General features: G+C 37.3%; 1 protein-coding gene across 1 annotated transcript in view; it reads right to left on the bottom strand.

Moving 5' to 3' along the window:
• The window catches only part of NEGR1 (neuronal growth regulator 1), a 998,883-nt gene that overhangs the window by 204,193 nt on the left and 773,272 nt on the right, over positions 1 to 21,418 (bottom strand). Inside the window, exon 5 of the mRNA XM_066268887.1 lies at positions 14,579 to 14,699. Within this exon, the coding sequence (XP_066124984.1) occupies positions 14,579 to 14,699 (121 nt within the window). The remainder of the gene's footprint in view (positions 1 to 14,578; positions 14,700 to 21,418) is intronic.

The following is a 21,418-nucleotide window of genomic DNA, read 5'->3' as shown; positions in this document are numbered from 1 at the left end:
GAATTATAGGGGAATATGATAATACTATATTGCTATATAATTGAATAAAATTAATCCGGTCTTATTAATTGATCTTTGAATGTTTGCATAGCTAGCATTTATGAAAGACAGGATAAAGAGGAAAGTGGTTCTTGAATCATATGAGCCATTTTTATAGAAAATAAAAATGTAAATTTCAACAATGGAGTGAAAGTTTGTAGAGTTCCAAGAAATGGTATGAGCTAAAAATATAACTAAAAAAATTGATTTAGAAAACATTATAGGTGATCATATCATGAAACAGGTTAGTAAAAAACTAGAGAAACTCTCTGACAAGTGAGAAAACAAACTGCTGAACAGACTGCCAGAACATCTGAGCAATTTACAGCCAACTGATATGTCACAAGATTCTGTCCTCCTTAACCATCTAAGATACCTAAGAACAGTACTTTAAACCTATCCTCCCTGACCAAAAATATCTACGAGCAGGTTGTTTAAATCACCTTAATAAGGGAGAAAATGAACAAAAACCCAATTATAGCCAGACTAATCTAAGATAGAGGTGAAACTAACCAAAGAATGACTCCAAACTCCACTATATGTTCATTTTCATATATTAGCATACTACACGGTACACACAGAAATCTAATGAGTATTCTGTTAAGATCTTCCCCTGGGACTGCCATAAAATTTCCACCAATAGAAAATAGATAAAAGACAAAGGATGCCAGTGTGCTCTCCTCTTTGAGCATGCTCATGCCCCCTTTCCTCAAGTATGCACTTTGCATCTTCTGTCCTAAGTTCTAAGGGTCCCCACAAGACTTGCACCCAGTGAAACAATGGTCAGTGGCAGCTCTTCCTGGACATACCCCCTGATCCTGTCTCCAGGGTCCTTCCTTTGCCTCACTGCCCCAAGCTCTATTAAACTTACTCTTACTTTACCTGGACTCCTGTCTTGAAAATTTTCCAGCATGAATTAAGAACCTGGAGGTCACTTGACACATGAAAGTGTCAGACCATTAATCCAGTAACAATGGTAGAACTCACATGTGGTCTTAATGGAAATGAAGTACAATCAAACGATGATTAAGTGCCTCCTATGCTTGAGGCACTGATGTAGAAACCAAGGGAGGGGAGAAGGACAAATATGACATAATTACTCTCTAAAGGACCTTAGCTCCACCTGAAAATTTGAGCATGAGTTTAAGATGGCACAAAGGTCTTTGCACAACACATCTCATGATGCCTCTCTCAACAACAGAGTTCTCACTTAACATATATTTTGACTCTAAATCATAGCTTTACTTCTAGTCTTTTCAGTGTGTGTGTGTGTGTATGTGTGTGTGCGTATGTGTGTAAAATGTTATCTGGTCTTAAAACATTTATGATTGAAGTAATCTAACATAAAAAGTTTTAACATTGTACAAAAAAATGTTAATGTTAAAAGTATGGGAAGCTGAAATTCAGAAAATATTTAAGCATTTTCAAATGTATATCAACTAATCCTCATAACAAGCCTAGTAGGGAAGGATTATTTACAAATGAGAGAACTAAAGTTTAGAAAGACCAAATTAATTCATCTTGTACCATCTGATAAATGGCAGAACAAAAATTCAAATCCAGGTCTTTTTGCTATTGGTATTCTCCCAAAATAGCTATTGATAGTTAAGTCACCAACTCTAACAATAATATTGCATTTGTATTGGAAGAGACAAGGCAAAACTGTCTTGGTTCAAGGAAATCAAGTCAAACCAGTGAGCAAAACAAGTAGAACTATTATGTGGTAGCCATTCCAGGGAAAGCCAAGCTCAAACCATGAGGTGAATCCAATGGGATAGAAAGTCAAAGAAAAATGTAGGGTTCAGTTCATGTAGCTATCTGGAGATCTCCCTGGACTCTTAACTATCAATTTGGGGCTGGTTATGCCCATCAGTGCAGCCTCTTAAAGAGGATGTCTTTAGCTGCTAGTGGAATCAGCCTGTCAGGCTACTTACATTCCTCAAATAAGAAGCAAGAAATGAGCTATCACTTTCTTCCCTCTTCAAATGACCTCTTCTAATACACAAACTTTCAGCATAAATTAGTTTGTTTTCTTCCATGTTCACTAAATATTTGTGTGGTAATAAATCTCCATAGTATATATGCAATATGTAATGAGAATGACAGAAAAATATAGAAAATTGGCAAGAATGCAATATTTTTAAGTAATTGTCTCTAGAGTTTCAGTGCTAGGGATTTTACAGGGTTATTGTGTTCTCAGTGACTTAGTCAGACCATCATAACATCAAATACTTCTCCTGGTGACACTAGTTTAGTTATAAGTTTTCATATGTTAGTATGACTTTCTTTTATTGCTGTTCATCTTCCCATTAGAATTCAACTTTATTGGGGTAGGGTTCTTCTTGGTTGGTATTGTTATTCATTGTGTTCCAACCATGTAGCATCATACTAGTTACTTAGTAGGTACACAGTTAGTGATTGTTATATGCTTGACTGAATAAATGAGATTTTTACATTTTAATAATTTTCTGTGAAATAGGAAAAATAAAGCCAATCTCAGAGTGTTGATGCAAGAATGTTTTAAAATATATAAAATGTAATATCTATGCACATATATATCAAATAAAGTAAGCACTAGATATATGATAGGTATTGTTATTGTTTAATGATAGAGTCTGTTTCTTAGACAGAACAGTAACATTTCCTCTCAGAGGGCAGGGATATATTAAATATTGAGTACACAGGAAATTATTTTTAAAGAAAAGATGTAGGAGAGTGACTGAAAAGATCATGGAATCATGATTGTAAGATGTGCCCAACTCAGTATCAATTACATGCACGTTATCCACCTCATCTAGGCTTTTCACAGATGTGCAGGGTGGATAAAAAGAAAGTGAAAAGGAGAAGTAAGAAACTAAAGAGTAATGAAAATTTATGTGAACATGCTGCTATAGCAACCTATTGGTTTATCATGCTGGTTGGTACTCAAGGATCAAAAGCAATATAATATCAGTTATTCCTAGGAACAGACTGAAGAATACCATGCTTCACTGTCTTAGCCCCAAAGGGTGTCTATCTTTAGTTGCGTATTTGAATACATTGATGTTATTAGAAATATTAGGCCGCTTTAATGATTTAGACTTTATTAGGCTATTTAAAATGTACACCTTATTTACTATATCAGTTTTAATGAAATCAATAGTTCTGGTTAGAGCTCTTTGGGTTGCCTGACTTGTGCCAGTCGTGTTCAGTATGGAGAAGATATTGCCTGTTAACCCTGCATCAAATAAACAGAGCCTACAGTGCAGGTGCCAACGCTCTCCTGGCTGCCATGAATCTAGTGTCCCTAGCAACTTGGCCTCTGCTTATATTTCTCCCCTCTGCTTGAACTGCTTTTCTAACATCAATGTGTCTATGATTTTAATGTCAAATTTTATTCTATAATAAAGCAACACAACCATTTTGCAGAGACCACATGCACAAAGAAACAAGCCTTGTGAAATTGGACCTGAACAATAAAAGCCAGCTTTCTTTCTGTAATCATATATTGGGTTAACAGCATCCGACAGCCTAGGGTGACAGGATGCATTTGTACTAATATCCTCGTGTCAATTTGAAAGTGTATTAAAATAAGAGTGGCTCTATTTTATTATTATCACAAGGCTACACTTCTCATTCTTACAGTGTGCATTCCAAACACCATGTTCCATGAGGGAACCCAATGGTGAACAGGACAGAATCCTCACTCTCAGGTAGATTACAGTTCAGAAGGAGTGATGGACAAGTAAACAAATTGAGTGTGATTTATTAAGTGCTTTGATGGACGGAAGTTTGTGAGAATATTTCTGGAGAGCCTCATCCAATAGTAAAAAAGGCTCAAAATAGTTTTCCTGGAGAAAGAGACATCCCAATTGAGACTTAAGGTCTAGTGGAATAAACCCAGTCAAATGTAACCAGGCATGATGTGTGTGTATGTGTGTGCAGAAAGGACTTATAAGCAAAGGGGTCAATATATGAAAAAGTCTTAGATGCAAAGAGCACGTCACAATTTGTGAACTAAAATATTTCAGGTGGCTATTGTCCCTGCTGTGAAAGATAGAATGGTAAGGTTCATAGCCAGAGAGATAAACAAGGGTCAGAACATGAAGGCCTACCATTTCATACAGCGATATAAAAGACTTTATTCTAGGAACAATGAAGAACCACTGAAGGGACTCAAGTATAGAGTGATAAGATCAGATATTTATTTTAAAATATAACTATAAATTTAAGAACACAAATACATTCTAGGTATACTGGTGTGTCTGTGTGTGTAGTATTGTATGGTGCAAGAACAGAAAGGACTTTCTGAACACCTTTGACAATCTAATATGGAGTCACCATCAGCCATGATGGTTATGTCAAGTGCTGTGTCAAAACTGAAGTTAATGGGGTATAACAGAATGCCTTTAGAAAGATCTTGGGATACCCAAAACCACAAATCTGGACACTGAATAGGAATCTATCTGGACATTGACATGAGTGGGGCCTCTACCCCTTGTAAGCTATAAAATCTCAGAGCTCTGACCACCCAACACTCCATATTGCCTGTTCCTAGTGTCATGCTCAGCGCTGCTGGACTTCCATTCCAGACACTTGTGCTGCCAACCGGCTGGAGAATGACACCAGCCTCACCACCTGTGGGTGCAGTCAGTGGCAGGAACTATGTGCCGGAGGCTTGCTCTGCTGGCATGTGTGTGTGACCGGTGTGTGATTCTATTGGCTTATTGGGGGAGGTCTCCCTAATAAACCTGGCACTATGGACAGACACAAATATGTATGAGTGACTTTTTCGGGATAATCCCTTGCTCATGAAAAAAATTAGCATATTGGTCTCAGTGTGTCCCAAATCAAACTTAGCCCTTCTTTCCAAATCTCTTTTCCTGTGTTCTCAGCCTTGGTCAAAGGGCTTCACCATTCACCTCGTTATTGAGATAGAAAACTCAGAATTACTTTCAAATAGTTATTTTTTTGCTATCTAATCAGCCACTGAAATATAGAAACACCACCCTTTCTCACTTGCTATTTTTTGTTTGTTTTAACTGAACAACCAATATCCTAGTAACAATCAATTACATACAAATCTTTTCCTTCTATTCCTCCCCAAATTCCAAGAAACATTTTGCGAGACAGGGACTGGACCATTTTACTAAGTGTGAGAAGCTTTTCCCTGCCTTCCCAATGCCTATGAAATCAAGTCCAAATGTCTTATAATGACATGTAAAACCTTTCAATTCTTGTGCTAAAGTGCCTTTCTACACCCACCTCTTTTCACATCCTGTATGACGAGGCATAAAGAGAAACACTCCACATAATGCAAACACAATATTGATCGTGTTCTTTCCTTGCCTGTGATCATTTTTGATTCCTTGCAATGAATGTTTGGAAAGGCTGCTCACCACGGTTTGGCATCCAGCATAAAAGCTCCCTATCCCTGAAGCATGTGTTAATGTTCTGATTGGAGTTGAATGGACTCTTGCTGTGTACTTTTGCCAGATTCAATTTAGAGTTCCCTTAGGATTTTCTGACTTAGTATTTAGTTCATTGTGGTGATTTTTATGAAAAATCATCAACTCTAAGTCGGGATGCATACTGGAATGGCACACTTTCAATGTTGTTTGACCAAGCCCAAGTTTTAAACATGTCTTACATGGACATGTGTTCTCCTCAGTGGTTGAAGTGCTCCCACTTGTTTCACATATTTTCCCTTGACCTTCTTGGCCTCAGATGACAAAGTCATCGTAGGGGTGATAGAACTGTACTGACAAGACTTTGGTTATTAAAAGAAGTGAAATCTCAACAGAATGAAATTAATAAAAAGACAAATAAACACAATAAATTAATAGTGAGATAACATTATAAATTCAAGTTCCTTCTATGCAGGAACTTATTTCCTTTCAAAATTTTCAAATTATCTCACAGATACTGACCATATTGTGGAATGAAGAGGTAAAATCTTAGCTCAGCGAGGAAAATTATCTCTAATGTGGGGTGGTAATGAAGTCACTTCTAGTATCATTCTAAACTGAAACATGTAACTTCTCACTCTTATAGAAATGGCTTTGAAAATGAGAGGCTGAGAGAAAGAATGAGAGAGAGAGACAGAGAGAGAGAGAGAAAAGATATTTCTAGTCACCTGTGTGTAATCAAAGTTGTGGCATAAAATCTAGACAAGAAATATTCTGGTCCAACAGTCAGGAAATTAAGGGTTTGTCTTTTGTTTTTTTCTGTTTAAAATAATCACTTTATCGAGGGTATCGCTGACATATACAAAGCTGTACATATTTATACAGGGTCTATAGTTGTTTGTATGAAAAACAATACAATAATTCATAAACAATAATACAAGAAGAAAGTGTTTCACATACTTTTGTGTGTAAACCTGAGTGGTTTCACATACTTCTGTGTAATTAAAGTTTCACATACTTTTGTGTGTAAAAACTATAAACCTACTTTTGCCATTCCCTCTATTGTACATATGATGCATACAAACTGCACATATATTGGGGATAAGTATACATCTGTGAAAGCATCATCACCAAGACCATAAACATATTCATTGCCTCCCAAGTTTTCCTCAGAATTAAACTTTACTCTCTATCCTGTACTTCCCTTCAACAAGTCATTCAACCTTTATGAGATACAGTTTACTTAGTTATAATCTAGTTAAATGATGCAGTTTACTTAGTTATAATCTAGTTAAAATGATGCAAAGAATGGGTTAGATTGTCTAGAGTGAGTTATATAACACATATTGTAAGATTGCAAAGTCAGCATGTAATGTAAAAGTTATATGTCATTAAAATTGGCCTTGAACATTCCTTAACCTTCTTTCCATTATTATTATTATTATTATTATTATTATTATTATTATATTCTGAGTGTGGACATATTTTAATTCAATTTATTTATGTTAAAAATAAACAAACTACAAAAACAGTTTACCCATTTATCTAATCCATCATGCCTCTGGCAGTCATTTATTTTTTGTATCTATAAACTAGGTTTTTAAAAACATTTATTTAAATTTATTATTATTAATTTTTAGATTCCACATATAAAGATCATTAGGTAGTTCTCTTTCTCTGACTCATTTATTTCAGTTAGTATCATGTGCTCAAGTCTTATCCATGTTGTCACAAATGGCAAGATTTTATTCTCATTTAGGGCTGAATAAGAATCTAGTGTATGCATCACAATTTATTTTTTTTAAATGAACTTATTGGTTGACAGTGTTTAACATAATTATCCAGATTTCAGATGGCCAATCCTATAACACATCTCTGTATTCTGTATTGTCACTTTAAACTACCACACTTTGCAAGTGTCTCCAAAATGGAGAGCACATATCCCAAGATGGGTGCAAAGGGACTTATTGGAGTATAGAAAGAAAATAACAAAGTTCAGCCTGACCAGGAAATGGCACAGTGAATAGAGCATCAGACTGGGAAATGGAGGACCCAGGTTCAAAACCCCAAGGTTGCTGGCTTGAGCGTGGGATCATAGAAATGACACCATGGTCACTGGCTTGAGCCTAAAGATTGCTGGCTTGAAGCCCAAGGTCACTGGCTTGAGCCCAAAGTCATTAGCTTGAGCAAGGGGGTCACTTGCTCTGCTATAGCCCCCCTCCCATCAAGGCACATATGAGAAAACAGTCAATGAACAACTAAGAAGCTGCAATGAAGAATTTGATGCTTCTCATCTCTCTCCCTTCCTGTCTGTCTGTCATTATCTGTCCCTCTCTCTGACTTTGTCTCTGTCAAAAAAGAAAGAAAGAAAGAAAGAAAGAAAGAAAGAAAGAAAGAAAGAAAGAAAGAAGGAAAAAAGGAAATAACAAAGTCCATCTAAGGATATCCATTAAGACCATTTGTATCTTGTCCTTTAAATTTTATCTGTTGTATGTCACTTAATGTATGCAATATCCTAGTTCAGAAATTCATATACATAATTTTAAAATAAGTATGCATATATTGGTGGTTTTTGCTGAGGTTTAAATTTTACCCACTGGGTTATATGTTCCAAAAGGGTTGTAAACTCTTGTTTTTATATCACTATTCATGACTGAGCACCAGATTAAGTAGTAGCATTAGAACTATATATTAAATACACATCTTCAGCATGAATTTATCATTCAGTGTCCTTCAGAATGGGGAAGGACACTGTCAGGAGTTTTTAGGTGGATGAAAACCAATTAAAGGAACTTTGGTATGTCTCATTGTATGTCTTTGTGAAAATTATAGGCTGAATTGTGTACAAGACTATACCATTGAATTATTATATGTTTAATCTTTCTTTTTTTATCTCTGTTATGCAGCACTCTAAGTTTGAACAGCTGACTCTATTTAAGTGAAATGTAAAAATGTGCACATTTTGCAAAACTTAAATATATGAAAATGCTTGAAATATCACAATATATTATACAAATGTAATGTGTTCCTACCTTTGACAAAAATAAATTGCATAAAAAAAAGCAAAGAAAAAGGATCATTAAAGATACAGAAAAATATTTTCAATCATTTTCTGGTTTCCTTGAAAATAAACAAAGGGAAGAAGAGCTCCTTTCTCGTATTCCTTTATTAAAGTGAATACTCAGATGAAATTTATGGCCTGTCCGGATGATTGGGTAGTATACATCTCGAATAGGAAAAAGGAGACAAAAGGTCACTTTACTTCATTATGATTTCTCAAGTTCACCTCACCTCTGTAAAGGCAAGAATGAAAAATCATCATTCCCCAAAGTGAAAACCTAACCTGACCGAGAAAGGTCATCATATCTCTGTGTAATGTGAACATGGCAAACTCTACATGGTTGATTTTAGACGTTTTCCTATTCATTCAATGGTACCTGAATACATTTTGTAAATAACTGTGCATACATGTTTTAGGCATACAGATAACTAATCCAAAGCAAAATGGTAATGCTTATCATGTTTTCTCTACACAGTGTTATAGACTGAACGATTAACAGGATTCTGAAATGAGAGATATGCTGACATGACATTCGTTGTAAAGATGAGGTAAAAATGCATAGATTAAATTTGAAATGTATTGCTTAAAAATTCAAAGTATTACAGATACTCATCATTAAATACAAAATCTTTAATATCTTAAGTACACAATTGTTTTTTAATTGACATATTGATAAATTTTAAAGTTTTACTATGTATGTGCTTTTCACTCATGAAGGTAATTTGTATTTACCTAATTTGTAACTTTTGTATCCCCAGCTTAAATTATGACGGAGAATTAAACAAGAAATTGTGTTGTTATTAAAGAATTCCAAACAGCACTGCTTTTATTGGTCATTTACCTGTATATAGGCAAAATGAATAAAATTCTGCTTAAAAATCCTGAGCAGTTAAATGTCATTAGAAATCAGTAGGCATTTCTTTCTAGTCCTCAGGCTGGAATTTGAGGATATATAAAAAATGGAGAGAATTCAAACAAGCAAGGAAATAGCAAAATTCTGAGCTAAGACATAAATAATTACAGCTTCACAAAGTGATATAAATTTCATATTTTTGCAATACATATTCAAATATTAGTCCATTAAAATTTAATTTATGTTTATAACCTTAATGATAAATAAATGTACTATTCTTTAGCCATAGATTAACCTAATGTCATGCCATAAAAAATACGATTTGCTTAATAATACTTTACCTGTTCCAAAAGTGTCTTTTCAGTACATATAAGGAGTATATTTCTTTTTATCAATCTTCTCTATTATTTACATTTATGGCTTTCTATATAATTAAACACACAATTCTGATTTTTCCAGTGCTTAAACTATATGAAATAAAATTAAGACTAATAAAATATTCCTGCCAGGCATGCTGAAAGAGACTAAAGTGTTAAAAAATGACTATTTTATAGCAAGGGATAATATTTTAATATCAAGTATTAAAACTTGAGTCATTCTGAGGATGTTTGTTTAAATAAATGCAATAAATTAAGGTCAAGTGGCTAATATTTCTAATAAAAATAGTTACAATTATCCATGAGGGAGACAGTATTTCTCACCTCCTGATACTCCTTATGTTCCAGTGTTGCACCTCCACACACACACATTGATTAGGATAACTCTGTATAATCAATCAAATATTGCAGAAATGATAGTGCATGATATCTGAGACTTAGTCATAAAAGATATGGCAGCTTTTATTTTGCCTTCTCTTGGAACACTAGTTTTGAGGTAAGTAAATGCCATGTCATGTTGACAGTCAAGCAGTCTTATGAAGAAGTCCATGTAGTGATTAACTGATCCTTCTTTCAATAACTAGCACTAAGAGGCCAGGCATGTGAGTAAGCTGCATCTTGAAAGCAGATCTTCTAGGCCTCCTCAAGTCTTCATATGACCAGCCTGAGATGACACTTTGACTGCAGCCTGATGATAAATACTGAGCCATAAACATACAAATAAGTTGCTCTTGATTTCCTGACCCAAGAAACTGCTTGAGATAATAAATGCTTGCAAATTTAAGATGCTAAATGTTGGGTTAACTGGTTACCTGGCAATAGATAACAAATAATTTCAATGTATACAGGGAAAAAAACATGCTTGACAAATCTAAAATGTATCTTGATGGCAACTTAAGGTTGAGTGCTCTTGACAGGTTAAGTCTCTGTGTCTCAGTTTAGTCATCAGTAAATTGAAAATAATAAATTGTACCTCATAAAGATTTGAGAAATAAATGAAATAATAAAACTATTTTTTTAAGTATTTAAAAGTCCTGGAAAGTGATTTGTTTTTGGTATTTTTTTTCTGTTCTTTAAATTGTGCTTAATTGATAAGACTTCTTTTAAAAGGTTTTTAAGTGGATTATTTCCAGTACATAGAGATGAATTTTGCAGGATACAGAACTCTTGGTAGAGAAAAGACTAGGGATGTTCAGGTACAGTCTCTGTTTTTATTTGTTTGTATTTATTTGTTTACATTTGTTTTAATAAATATCTGACTTTGAAAATTTTGATTTGAGATGAATTTTTATAAACATCTCCTTAAGTAGATACAAAAAAGTGTGTAAGTTATTTCTAAATATTTTTATAAGCTGTAAGTATAAAAAATATCTAGGAAATAAAACTTCTCTAGACCTTACAAAAAACTTTCCTCCACAGTGACAGCATCTCTGATAGCTTCATGCTTCAGTTAGACAACTTGAGGTCAAGAGAAAAACTCAGAAACATGGCTGTATCTTTTTTTCTTCTCTGTGTGTCTATGTGATTTTACTAGTTTTGAATCTTTGACAAAATAAATTGGGAAATGATGAATTTTTTATGTGTAATATTTCATTTTGCTAATTTATAATTGACTTGCAATGCCTTTACCTTTGGCATTGAACATTGACATTTCAACTGATTTTTGATATATTTTTAGGGGCCAGGACCTAAACTAGGCACCATTGTATAGGATTGAATTTATGGACTCTGCATGAAGATTTGCAAGATTCCTTGGGTTCAAATTCTAGCTCTACCACTAACTGTATTAACTTCTGCAAATTACTTAAAAGCATTGTGCTTTTTTTCCTCCCAAACAAGATGAATAAAATGATAGTTCTATGATCTCATAGTTTTGTTATAAAAATAAACTGCTTAATATCTATTAGCAATTTAGAACACTGCTTGTCAAATAGCAAGTGCTTATTAGTTTTTCATTTTGGTGAAGCACATGTTTGAATGGCCTGGGCTCTGAAACTATAATAACATGGTAGGTCCATTTAGTGAGTATAACAACAAGCACTCAGCAATTGGAGTTTTTCATTTTCCTATTTTATGAATATATTCAAATGTGCTTTACTATAATATTGAGAAGAATTCGCATATTCTAATAGTGTTTAAGAATTTGAATATTTCCTCAACTATAACCTTAACATATGATAAATGTATACTTTTCTCTGAAACGAAAATATATTTGCTTTTCACAAGTGCATTTACTTTTCACAGCTCCTAGATTTTCTCTAGTTGTGTAAATGTGTTGGGGAAGGACAGTGATTGGAGAAATCAATCTACCTTTTATAAGAGTGGTTTTAAATTTCTTTGAAAATTTAGCAAAAGCTATAGTCCATCTTCTCAGTAGGAAGAAAGAAATCACTTAAGTTATGACTATGAGCACCAATTGGGATTTTGCTATATTTGCTATAGGCTAAAAAACTAGACTAAGAATTACTATAGCCATTTTTGTGTGCGTAAGTGGTTGCTGTATTTAGGAAAGGGAGAGAGAAAGCAAAATCCCCCCCCCCAAAAAAAATCAGAATATCATCTTAAAAATATTGGAAGCAAAATGGACTTAAACAAATGAGTTCTTACTTGTAATACTGGAAATAATTGTTAGCTTTTAAAGAAGAAATGACAAAAACTCAAAAGTGAAAGATACATAAAATAGGTACACAACACAATCAACAGTTCAAATACTATAGAAATGTTTGCCTGAAACCTATGTACTCTTATTGGTCAATGTCAACCCCCTCCAAAAAAGATATGTAAAATGGTTTGTCACTATTTAAACTGGGATGTGTGTGTGTGTGTGTGTGTGTGTGTGTAACCAAGCATGGGGGTGCGGGTAAGGGGTTTCAAGGAAGTTTTACGGAAGGAGGCATTTGAACAGGTGCAGTAGAGCTTCTATTCACTGGAACAGTGTTACTTTCATAGTTGTTACTTTTTGGGTTTCCCAATAAGATTTTATTTGAATAAAAAATTTTGTAACTTTCAAATGATTGAAAACCACTCTTCTAGATAATCATCCATAAAATAATCACAAACCAAAAATATCTCAACCTGGATCATCAGAATCTGTGAAAGGCTATATGAGCAGATATAAAATCTTAGAGGGTATGACAAGAGTAACCCCAGAGAGGTTTATCTTATTCTAAATATATAAAACTATGAAAACTTTTATTACAGGTGTTGGGAACCTATTACTCGCGAGCCAGATGAGGCTCTTTTGATGGCTGCATCTGGCTCGCAGACAAATCTTTAATAAAAAAATAATAATGTTAAAAACATAAAACATTCTCATGTATTACAATCCATTCATTTTCTACCGCTCATGTTCATGGTTGCAGGTAGCTGGAGCCAATCACAGCTGTCCTCCGGGACAACACCAAATTTTTATTTGATAATGCATAAAGTACATGGGTGGTTGTATGGCTCTCATGGAATTACATTTTAAAATATGTGGCGTTCATGGCTCTGTCGGCCAAAAAGGTTCCTGAGCCCTGTTCTATGAAGTCACAAAGAGGAAGAATTAAAATTAGTAAAAGCATAGTAAAAAAAATTAAAAATTGAATATCCCAAACTGGAGATGTTCCATATAAAAGAGCTGCAAAACAGTTTTAGGTAAAACCACAGTCATGGTTCAACCTAACATTTTCTATTTGTGTGTGTGTGTGTGTGTGTGTGTGTGTGTGTGTGTGTGACAGACACAGAGAGGACAGATAGGGACAGAGAGATAGGAAGGGAGAGCGAGCGGTGAGAAGCATCAATTCTTTGGGGCAACTTAGTAGTTCATTAACTGCTTTCTTATATGTATCTTGACAAAGGGGGGCAGCTATGCTACAGCAAGTAGTTTAACCCCTTGCTTACTTGGGCTTCAAGCCAGTAACCTTTGGGCTCAAGCTAGTGAATCCGCACTCAAACCAAATGAGCCCCACTCAAACTGGTGACTTCGGGGTTTTAAACCTGGGTCTTCGCATCTCAGTCTGATGCTCTATAAAACTGCACCACCATCTGGTCAGGCAACCTAACATTTTCTTGAATATATCCCTCCCTAGTTTTGAAGCAAAATATATATAGTATAGATACTACACTTTCTTCCGCATCCCATCTTCCAGCTAATCCACAGGGGTCCCACTCTTTGATGTCTGATAAAACCAGCTAAAGAGGTTGAATGAGCTGACTGGTTGAAAATTAAGAGAAAGTAGTCGAGTCCTGACTGCTTCTGTTCAACAGCTCTTGCCAAAGCCTTCTGAGGCTCCTCAAGGGGACAATCACGCATAGCTGAAGTTAAGAGTAGCCTTAAAATCATGTTGGGTAATCCTTTAACCATATATTTTACTTCCTCTACAGCCCCTTTTGTGACAGAATATCTAAAACACAATGAGCTATAAAACAAAATGTTAGAATGCCTTGAGGGAGAGTAAGGCAGGTGAAAGGGTTGAGGCTTATCAAGGAAGCCAGACGCAGACAGCAGCTCCAATCGCTACTGGAGAGCTCTCACAGATTCTGTGCCCAAGTCCTTGAAGAGCTGTTTGCTTCTCAATTAAACTTGGTCGCCAGGAAGAGCAATGGTGTGTTGGTTCAGAGGGGAGGAGAAAAAATAAAACCACCAGCAATGAGGGGATTGGCAGACGTTTTTGAGATCACAGAAACCAAAGTGGACATTTCTTCTGGATGCTATCAGCTCCTTTTCCTTCCCCGGGGGGCCCCTTCAGTTTGCTTGCCTGCGAGGACGCTGCTGAGAATCTTTCAAGCCAGTTAAAGAAATAGCTTAAAGTAAGTATCTGAAACACAAACACATTAGCTCCAAGTGCATGGAACAAAATAACAATCACAAAGCCCTTACTTCTTTTCTCCTTTGTACCATTCAAAGGCCGGAGGCGGCACACCTGCACCTTCGCATCTTATCAGTCCGCTGCGCCCGGGGGCCACAGTGCCCGATTTAATTTCCTGGATGGTAGGAGCAACTGAAAGAGAGAAAACAAACCCGTGGATAAGTAAAAATAAATTTCAACACAACTATAACGCACATATATTTCTATTCCTTCTATATTCAAAGTAATCTTATGCCTGGTCGGCTAATGCAGCACGTTTTCAGTGTTTTACACTTCTGATACAAGACTAGTCACTTTCAGCTTCATTTTTCAAGTTGGACAATAGATAAATGTTCCCAGGGAGTGCAGAGTAAATGCAATACATTTTGGCCCTGCTTCCTATTGGAAAGTGACATCGGTGAGGGAAACATTCCATCTGTACTCCAGTCAAGCTCTACTCCAATAATAGCTCTCATTTACTGAGTGATTACTGGGAGCTGGTCACTGGGCTGGGTGATTTTTGTTCATGATTTTCTCAGAGTAATACTCTAAGCTAGATGGCATTATCCCAATTTTACAAATGTAAAAACTGAAACTCAGAGAGGCTGAATAATTTGTCTAAGGTCATGCAGCTGCTTAGTTGTAGAATTTGGGCTGGAAGTCAGGCATGTTGACTCAAAGCCTGAGCTCTTTCAATATTCTGTTTTTTTCCTGCCTACTCTCTGATAGATAAAATGGCTACTCAGCCACCATCTTAAAGAACAATGCAGGAATGAAGGAGGAAGAAGGACTTACTCATTTAGTAATCTGGCTCAGACCTCCCTTGCAGGTAGATGCTGATAAGGGACGATTAGATCAAATGCAAACCAATTCTGAAGAACTGTGGTGCTGTTGGGCAAATAAGTTTGTAAAATATGATTTTTATGTTTGCTCGCTTTTATTGTTAAAAATAGTGCTGGTCTGAAATTGCTAATACCTTCCTGATTGGGAAGGGCCATTGTTATGCTAATGTGTGCTGGAGGGGCAGGTCTTTGTGGGCCCAGGTAGTTTTTTAGAAGGAAGAAGGAGGAGAAGGAAGAAGCCAAGATGGAAGGGACGGAGAGAGAAATCAGTTTTGCAGTGTAAGAAGCCATGTTGGCAGATGGGAAAACAGAGGTGACTAAGACTGGTGGGGGTCTTGGATTCTAGGAAAACCCAGATATGTCAGTGGCTTTGGGAGCCCTGAATGGAAAGGGAAGTGTTTTCCCTGTGTGTGTGTTTCTTGCTGGCCAGGTATGAGGCTAGAATAAAGAAATGGCCTACCATTTTTTGGCTCCGCAGTTTCTTTACCATCTGTTAGAGTTCAATGAGAACCTGCATGTGAATGGCCATGATGGTGGAGGCCCCTGGCCTTACAGGTGCCACTCCCAACTACAAACAGAAGAAGCTATCTTGCAGCTGCCTTTTCCCAAAGCCCTTTGATGAATCCATATGACCTCTGTCCCACTCCTTGCTCTGGGCTGACACCATTTGCTGGTCTTAGCCTGCCTGCACCCAGGCACTTTTAAAATAAATTTTCCTTTTGGAAAACACTAGCCTCATGTTTTCTGTTCAGTCTTCAGTTTCTGCCTTTCACTCCCCATGCATTAGCTCTTGAGGGATTTTTTTTTAATATATAATTTCTTCTACTTGGAATGCTGTTCTTCCTCATTTCCACAGATTTAAGTGCTAATTTAAGTGTCACCATTTCCAAACTCTTTCCTTTTGCTCTGTCTGGAAACAGATTTCCTTTTCCTGAGAGGAGTTTTTTTATAAAGCTCTCATACTTAACTATTTCTATCTTGTATTGCAATTTTTTTATGAATGGCTCAGGCTTCCTTATCAGCTTAAATATCTGATTCAGTTTGAATATTCAAAGATCAGTCCGCAATGCCTGGCACAAAATGATGCTTGAAAAGATTTTTTGTAGCATAGCCATTTCTTTATTTAACAAACAGTTATTGAGCCATCAATAGTTGTCAGGTATTTCTCAAGGCACAACATGATAAAGCTTACATTCTAGATGTGGTGGGGTGGGGAAATAGAGTACAAGCAGTAAGTAATTTAAATAAAATGTAAGAAACTGATTTAAAAATGTGGTAAAAAAAAGTACAGCCAGCTAAGAGAAATTAGAACAAAGAATGGATTTCAATTTTATGTACAGTAATTTGATTAAGACCCGGTAATTTGATTAAGACCCATTGAGAAGGTAAGATTTAAGCAAAACAGATGTAAATGAGTAAGTTTACAATGTGGATAGCTAGAGAATGTCTTTCAGGAAGAGGGAACAGCTAGCAGTAAGGTCCTGAGGCTGAAGCAAGCCTGATTTGTTTGAGAAATACTAAGGGGATCAGTGTAGCTCAGTGGTAGTCAACCTGGTCCCTACTACCCACTAGTGGGTGTTTCAGCTTTCATGGTGGGCGGTAGTGGAGCAACCAAAGTATAAATAAAAAGATAGATTTAACTTTAGTAAGTTGTTTTATAAAGATTTATTCTGCCAAACTTAGCGAAAATCTGACATAAAGTACTTGGTAAGTAATTATTATTATATGCTTTAACTTGCTGTTGGGCAGATAAAATGTATTATGCTCACTTTGCTAAAGAGGCCGTTGCCCAGGTGATATTAATGTGTGTTGAGAATCCTTGTAGCCTGGGGCTTGGTTTTGGGATTAAGCCTTTCCCACCCTTTTTGATGTGGGGCGGTACAATCCAGTCATGCCTCAGAGAAGTGACTTTGTATTAGAGACTTCCCTGTTTTGTATATTGGATTAAGAGTTTGGATTGCTACACTATAAAATGGGGACAAAGTGGGAGCTTGGACTCTTGGTTCCTGAGATTATCATTAGAAGAGAGAGCAGAGGAGAGCAGAAGGAGGCCACGTGGAGTAGGCCAGGAGAAGCAGCCAAGATGGCGGAGTGCTGAGTGAAAGGCCAGTTTGTGCAGTTTGACGCTGGAGAAGGAAGGAGATGGGGAACTGAGGAAAATAAGGCTGGTGAGCTAGAAACCTTTGTTTCTAGGAAACTTGGATAAGTCAGTGGCTTTGTGAGCACTGAATGTGACTGGGTTTTGGAGCCCAGTGTGTGTTTTTACTTGCCCGCCGGGTGCAAGCTAGAATTAAAGACTATGGCCTACCAGTTTGTGGCTCCATTGTTTCTTTGCCGACTGTCCGAATCCAATGCGAACCTGCATGGGCCAGGCGGCTGCTCTGATGGTGGCCCTGGCCGTGGCTTCTGGCTTTACACTTGCTATAACTCCGCTTTATAAATTTTATAAAGTAAAGTTACTTTCCTAATTTATATATAATCACCATTACCGTGAAACTGGTGGGTGGTTAGAAAATTTTACTACTAACAGAGATACAAAAGTGGGCGGTATGTATAAAAAAGGTTGACTACCACTGTGTAGCTGAAGCAAAAAGAAAGAGGGAGAGTAGCAGGAGATATGGATAATTTTGTGTTAACTGGACTGGGTCAAAGAATGTCCAGATATATATATATATTTTTTTTGTATTTTTCTGAAGCTGGAAATGGGGAGAGACAGTCATCCACCCGGCACGCCCACCAGGGGTGAAGCTCTGCCCACCAGGGGGCAATGCTCTGCCCCTCCGGGGCGTCGCTCTGTTGCAACCAGAGCCACTGTAGCGCCTGGGGCAGAGGCCACAGAGCCATCCCCAGCGCCCGGGCCATCTTTGCTCCAATGGAGCCTCGGCTGTGGGAGGGGAAGAGAGAGACAGAGAGGAAGGAGAGGGGGAGGGGTGGAGAAGCAGATGGGCGCTTCTCCTGTGTGCCCTGGCTGGGAATCGTACCCAGGACTTCTGCACGCCAGGCCAATGCTCTACCACGGAGCCAACCGGCCAGGGCCAGAGTGTCCAGATGTTTGATAAACATTATTTCTTGGTGTGTCTATGAAATATTAACATTTGAATCATTGGACTCAGTAAAGTATTGTGTCCTCTCCACTACGGCTTCACATCATATAATCCATTTAGGGACTGAATAAAACAGAAGGCAGTGGAAGGGAGAATTTTCTTGCCCTCTCTGCCTGACTGCTGAACTTAGACATCTTCCCAATACGTATTTCACCATTGGCTGCCTTGGTCCTCAGACTTTCAGACTAGGACTGAACTATACTAATACCTTTCCTGGGTCACCAGCTTATAGACAGCAGATTGTGGGGTTTCTCAGCCTGTATAACCACATGAGTCACTTCCTCATAATATAATCTCTTTATATCTATATATACATATATATTATATGTGTGTATATATACATATTCACATGTACATATGTGTTTGTGCATATAAAGTTGAACTTTGAACAACACTGGTTTTTATTATATGGGTTTACTTATATGCAGATATTTTCAATGAATATATTGGAAAATTTGGGGGAGATTTCCTTAGTACTGTGAAGCAGACATATCAAGTACACTAGGCTACCATATTGCTGCTTCTTTATTGTCAAAGCATGAATCATTTAAATAAATAAAATTTTATTTTTCACATTATATTTTCCTTTTGATTTCTGGTGTTAGTAATATGTATATCATCTACAGTGTTCTGTATCATGTAAGACAAGGTTGATGTGCATATCAACAGTCAAATCACCTTGTAAACAAATGATGAAAACTTATGGTAACAATACAGTACAGTAGTATAAATGTAGTTTCTCTTCCTTATGATTATTTCTTCAATTCATACCTTTTTCCTCACTTTTTATTGAATTTATTGGAGTGACATTGGTTAATAAAACCACACAGGTTCAAGTGAACACAACTCTGACATCTGCAGACTGCATGGTGTGCTCATCACTCAAAGTCATGTCTCCTTCCTTCATTACTTATCCCCTGTTTGCATCCATCCATCTCTCCCTAACCCCCTCTCTTCTGGAAATTGCCATACTATTGTCTGTGTCTGATGTTTGTTTGTTTGTTTGTTTAATCCCTTCACTTTATTCACCTTTCATGCAACCCTCCTCTCCACTGACAGCTGTCAGTCTGTTCTTATCTATGATTCTGTTTCTATTTTGTTTGTTAGTTTATTTTGTTCATTAGATTCCATACATAAGTAAAATCATAGGTATATGTTTTTCTCTGACTGGCTTATTTCACTACTAGTCTTCAGCTTTCATCCTAACTTTTCTCTGGTCTTTTCTCAACACAACAGCCAGACAGATACCTTTGAAATAAACATCAGATTACATCCCTCCTCTGTTCACCATTTCACAGATTGGCTAGTGAGTCTCTTGCTTGGGGGCGACATGGTCAGGCACTCATATGAGTGGCCCCTCTTCCAGAGCCATACCACACAGTCTCTGTCAGAGTCTTCAACCTCTGCTTACCCAGAGGGAGTGCACCACCCATTCAGGTTGGGTGAACCCAGCCTGCTCTTCCGTAGGAGCAACCTGAGCAGGATGGAGCCATCAGGTGCCAGGAGGACAGATTAAAATAATTCCCCACTGGGGGGAATGGCACAGGCTGAGCTCGCAGGGAAGACAAGAATGGTCTCTCCCTGGCCAGGCCTCACAACCCAGCACCAGTATGAGTCCTGGACAAAAACTCTGGTAGACAGGTTCCAAAGGTCCCAGCTCTGCACAGCACTCTGAGCTCAGAGCTGGGGCCATAGGAAGTGGTAGGAAAGGCTAAGTGATTTAGCAGGCAGGGTGGGGTGGTGGGCACCAGCTTTTCCTGCTCTGTGGGGAAAAATGGCCCCATTTCAAAGCTACACAACTTTGAAATTACTGTCTGAGTCTTCACCAAGAGCTTCTTCATAAAAATATCACCCCAAAAGGGTGGCTTGAGTTCAGCAGGGTGAGGTTGCCAGTAGCAGGAGGATCAGGCTGTGAATGTGCCAGGCTGTTGCTGTGAGAATAGGAGTGCTTGGCCCTGGAAAGATGGCACTTGAGTCTCTAACAGATGCCCTCTCTCCCAGGTGGACTGTGTCCTCACTGATTTTCACCACCAGATGCTATGAGGGTTCCTCTTCCTTGTTCTTGTGCTCTGAGTTGGGGATGTCAATGTGGGATTGAAAGCCCATGCTCCTGGGTGGGGGTACTTTTGCAGCTGAGACTTCCTTCTGGCTTTTCAGCCACTACACATGGGTGTGGGTCTAGCCCTTTCTGTGTCTCCACCCTTTTTTCTAGTCTCTATGTGGCTTCTTCTGTAAAATCTTGGTTAGAATATATTTCTGTTCAGTTAGACTTCAGTTATTTTTTCAGATTGATTGATCTATAATTTAGCTGTAAATCCACTTTAGTGCTGGAAGGAGGTGAGTGTAGCATCCACCTACTCCATAGCCATCTTGGAATCTCCTTTATTATTCTTTTCTTTAGCCTGCTTGATTATAAGAATACAGTATATAGTATTTATACAAAATAGACGTTAACTGACAATTTTATCAGTAAGATATTCTGGTCAACAGAAGGCTATTAGTTACATTTTGAGAAGTCAAAAGTTATATGTGGATTTTCAACTGTATGGGGGGAGGAGGTGAATGACCTTAATTCCAACATAGTTCAGAGGTCAACTGTAAATAGGTATACACATTTATTATTGGTTCTGTTTCTCTGGAAAACCCTAACTAATACATGGGGCTAAAGGATGAAAGATCACCAGGACCATGAGGGTCATTTTAAGGACTTAGCTTTCAATCTTAGTGAAATGGTAAACTGTGACAGAGGAGGGATATAATCTGCAGTGGTGGGACTCAGCCAGTTCACACCAGTTTGGCAGAACCTATACTTAATTTTTTGTTGATTTTGGCAAACTGGTTATTGAAATGGCACCTGTAATCAGGCTTCTCTCTAAGGTGGGCAGCTGGGCAGCTGCCCAATGTAGAAATCACAAGTTTACATCCC

Source organism: Saccopteryx bilineata, chromosome 3 (assembly GCF_036850765.1).
Source record: "Saccopteryx bilineata isolate mSacBil1 chromosome 3, mSacBil1_pri_phased_curated, whole genome shotgun sequence".
NCBI lineage: Eukaryota > Metazoa > Chordata > Mammalia > Chiroptera > Emballonuridae > Saccopteryx > Saccopteryx bilineata.
This window is presented reverse-complemented; position numbering and strand designations above follow the sequence as displayed.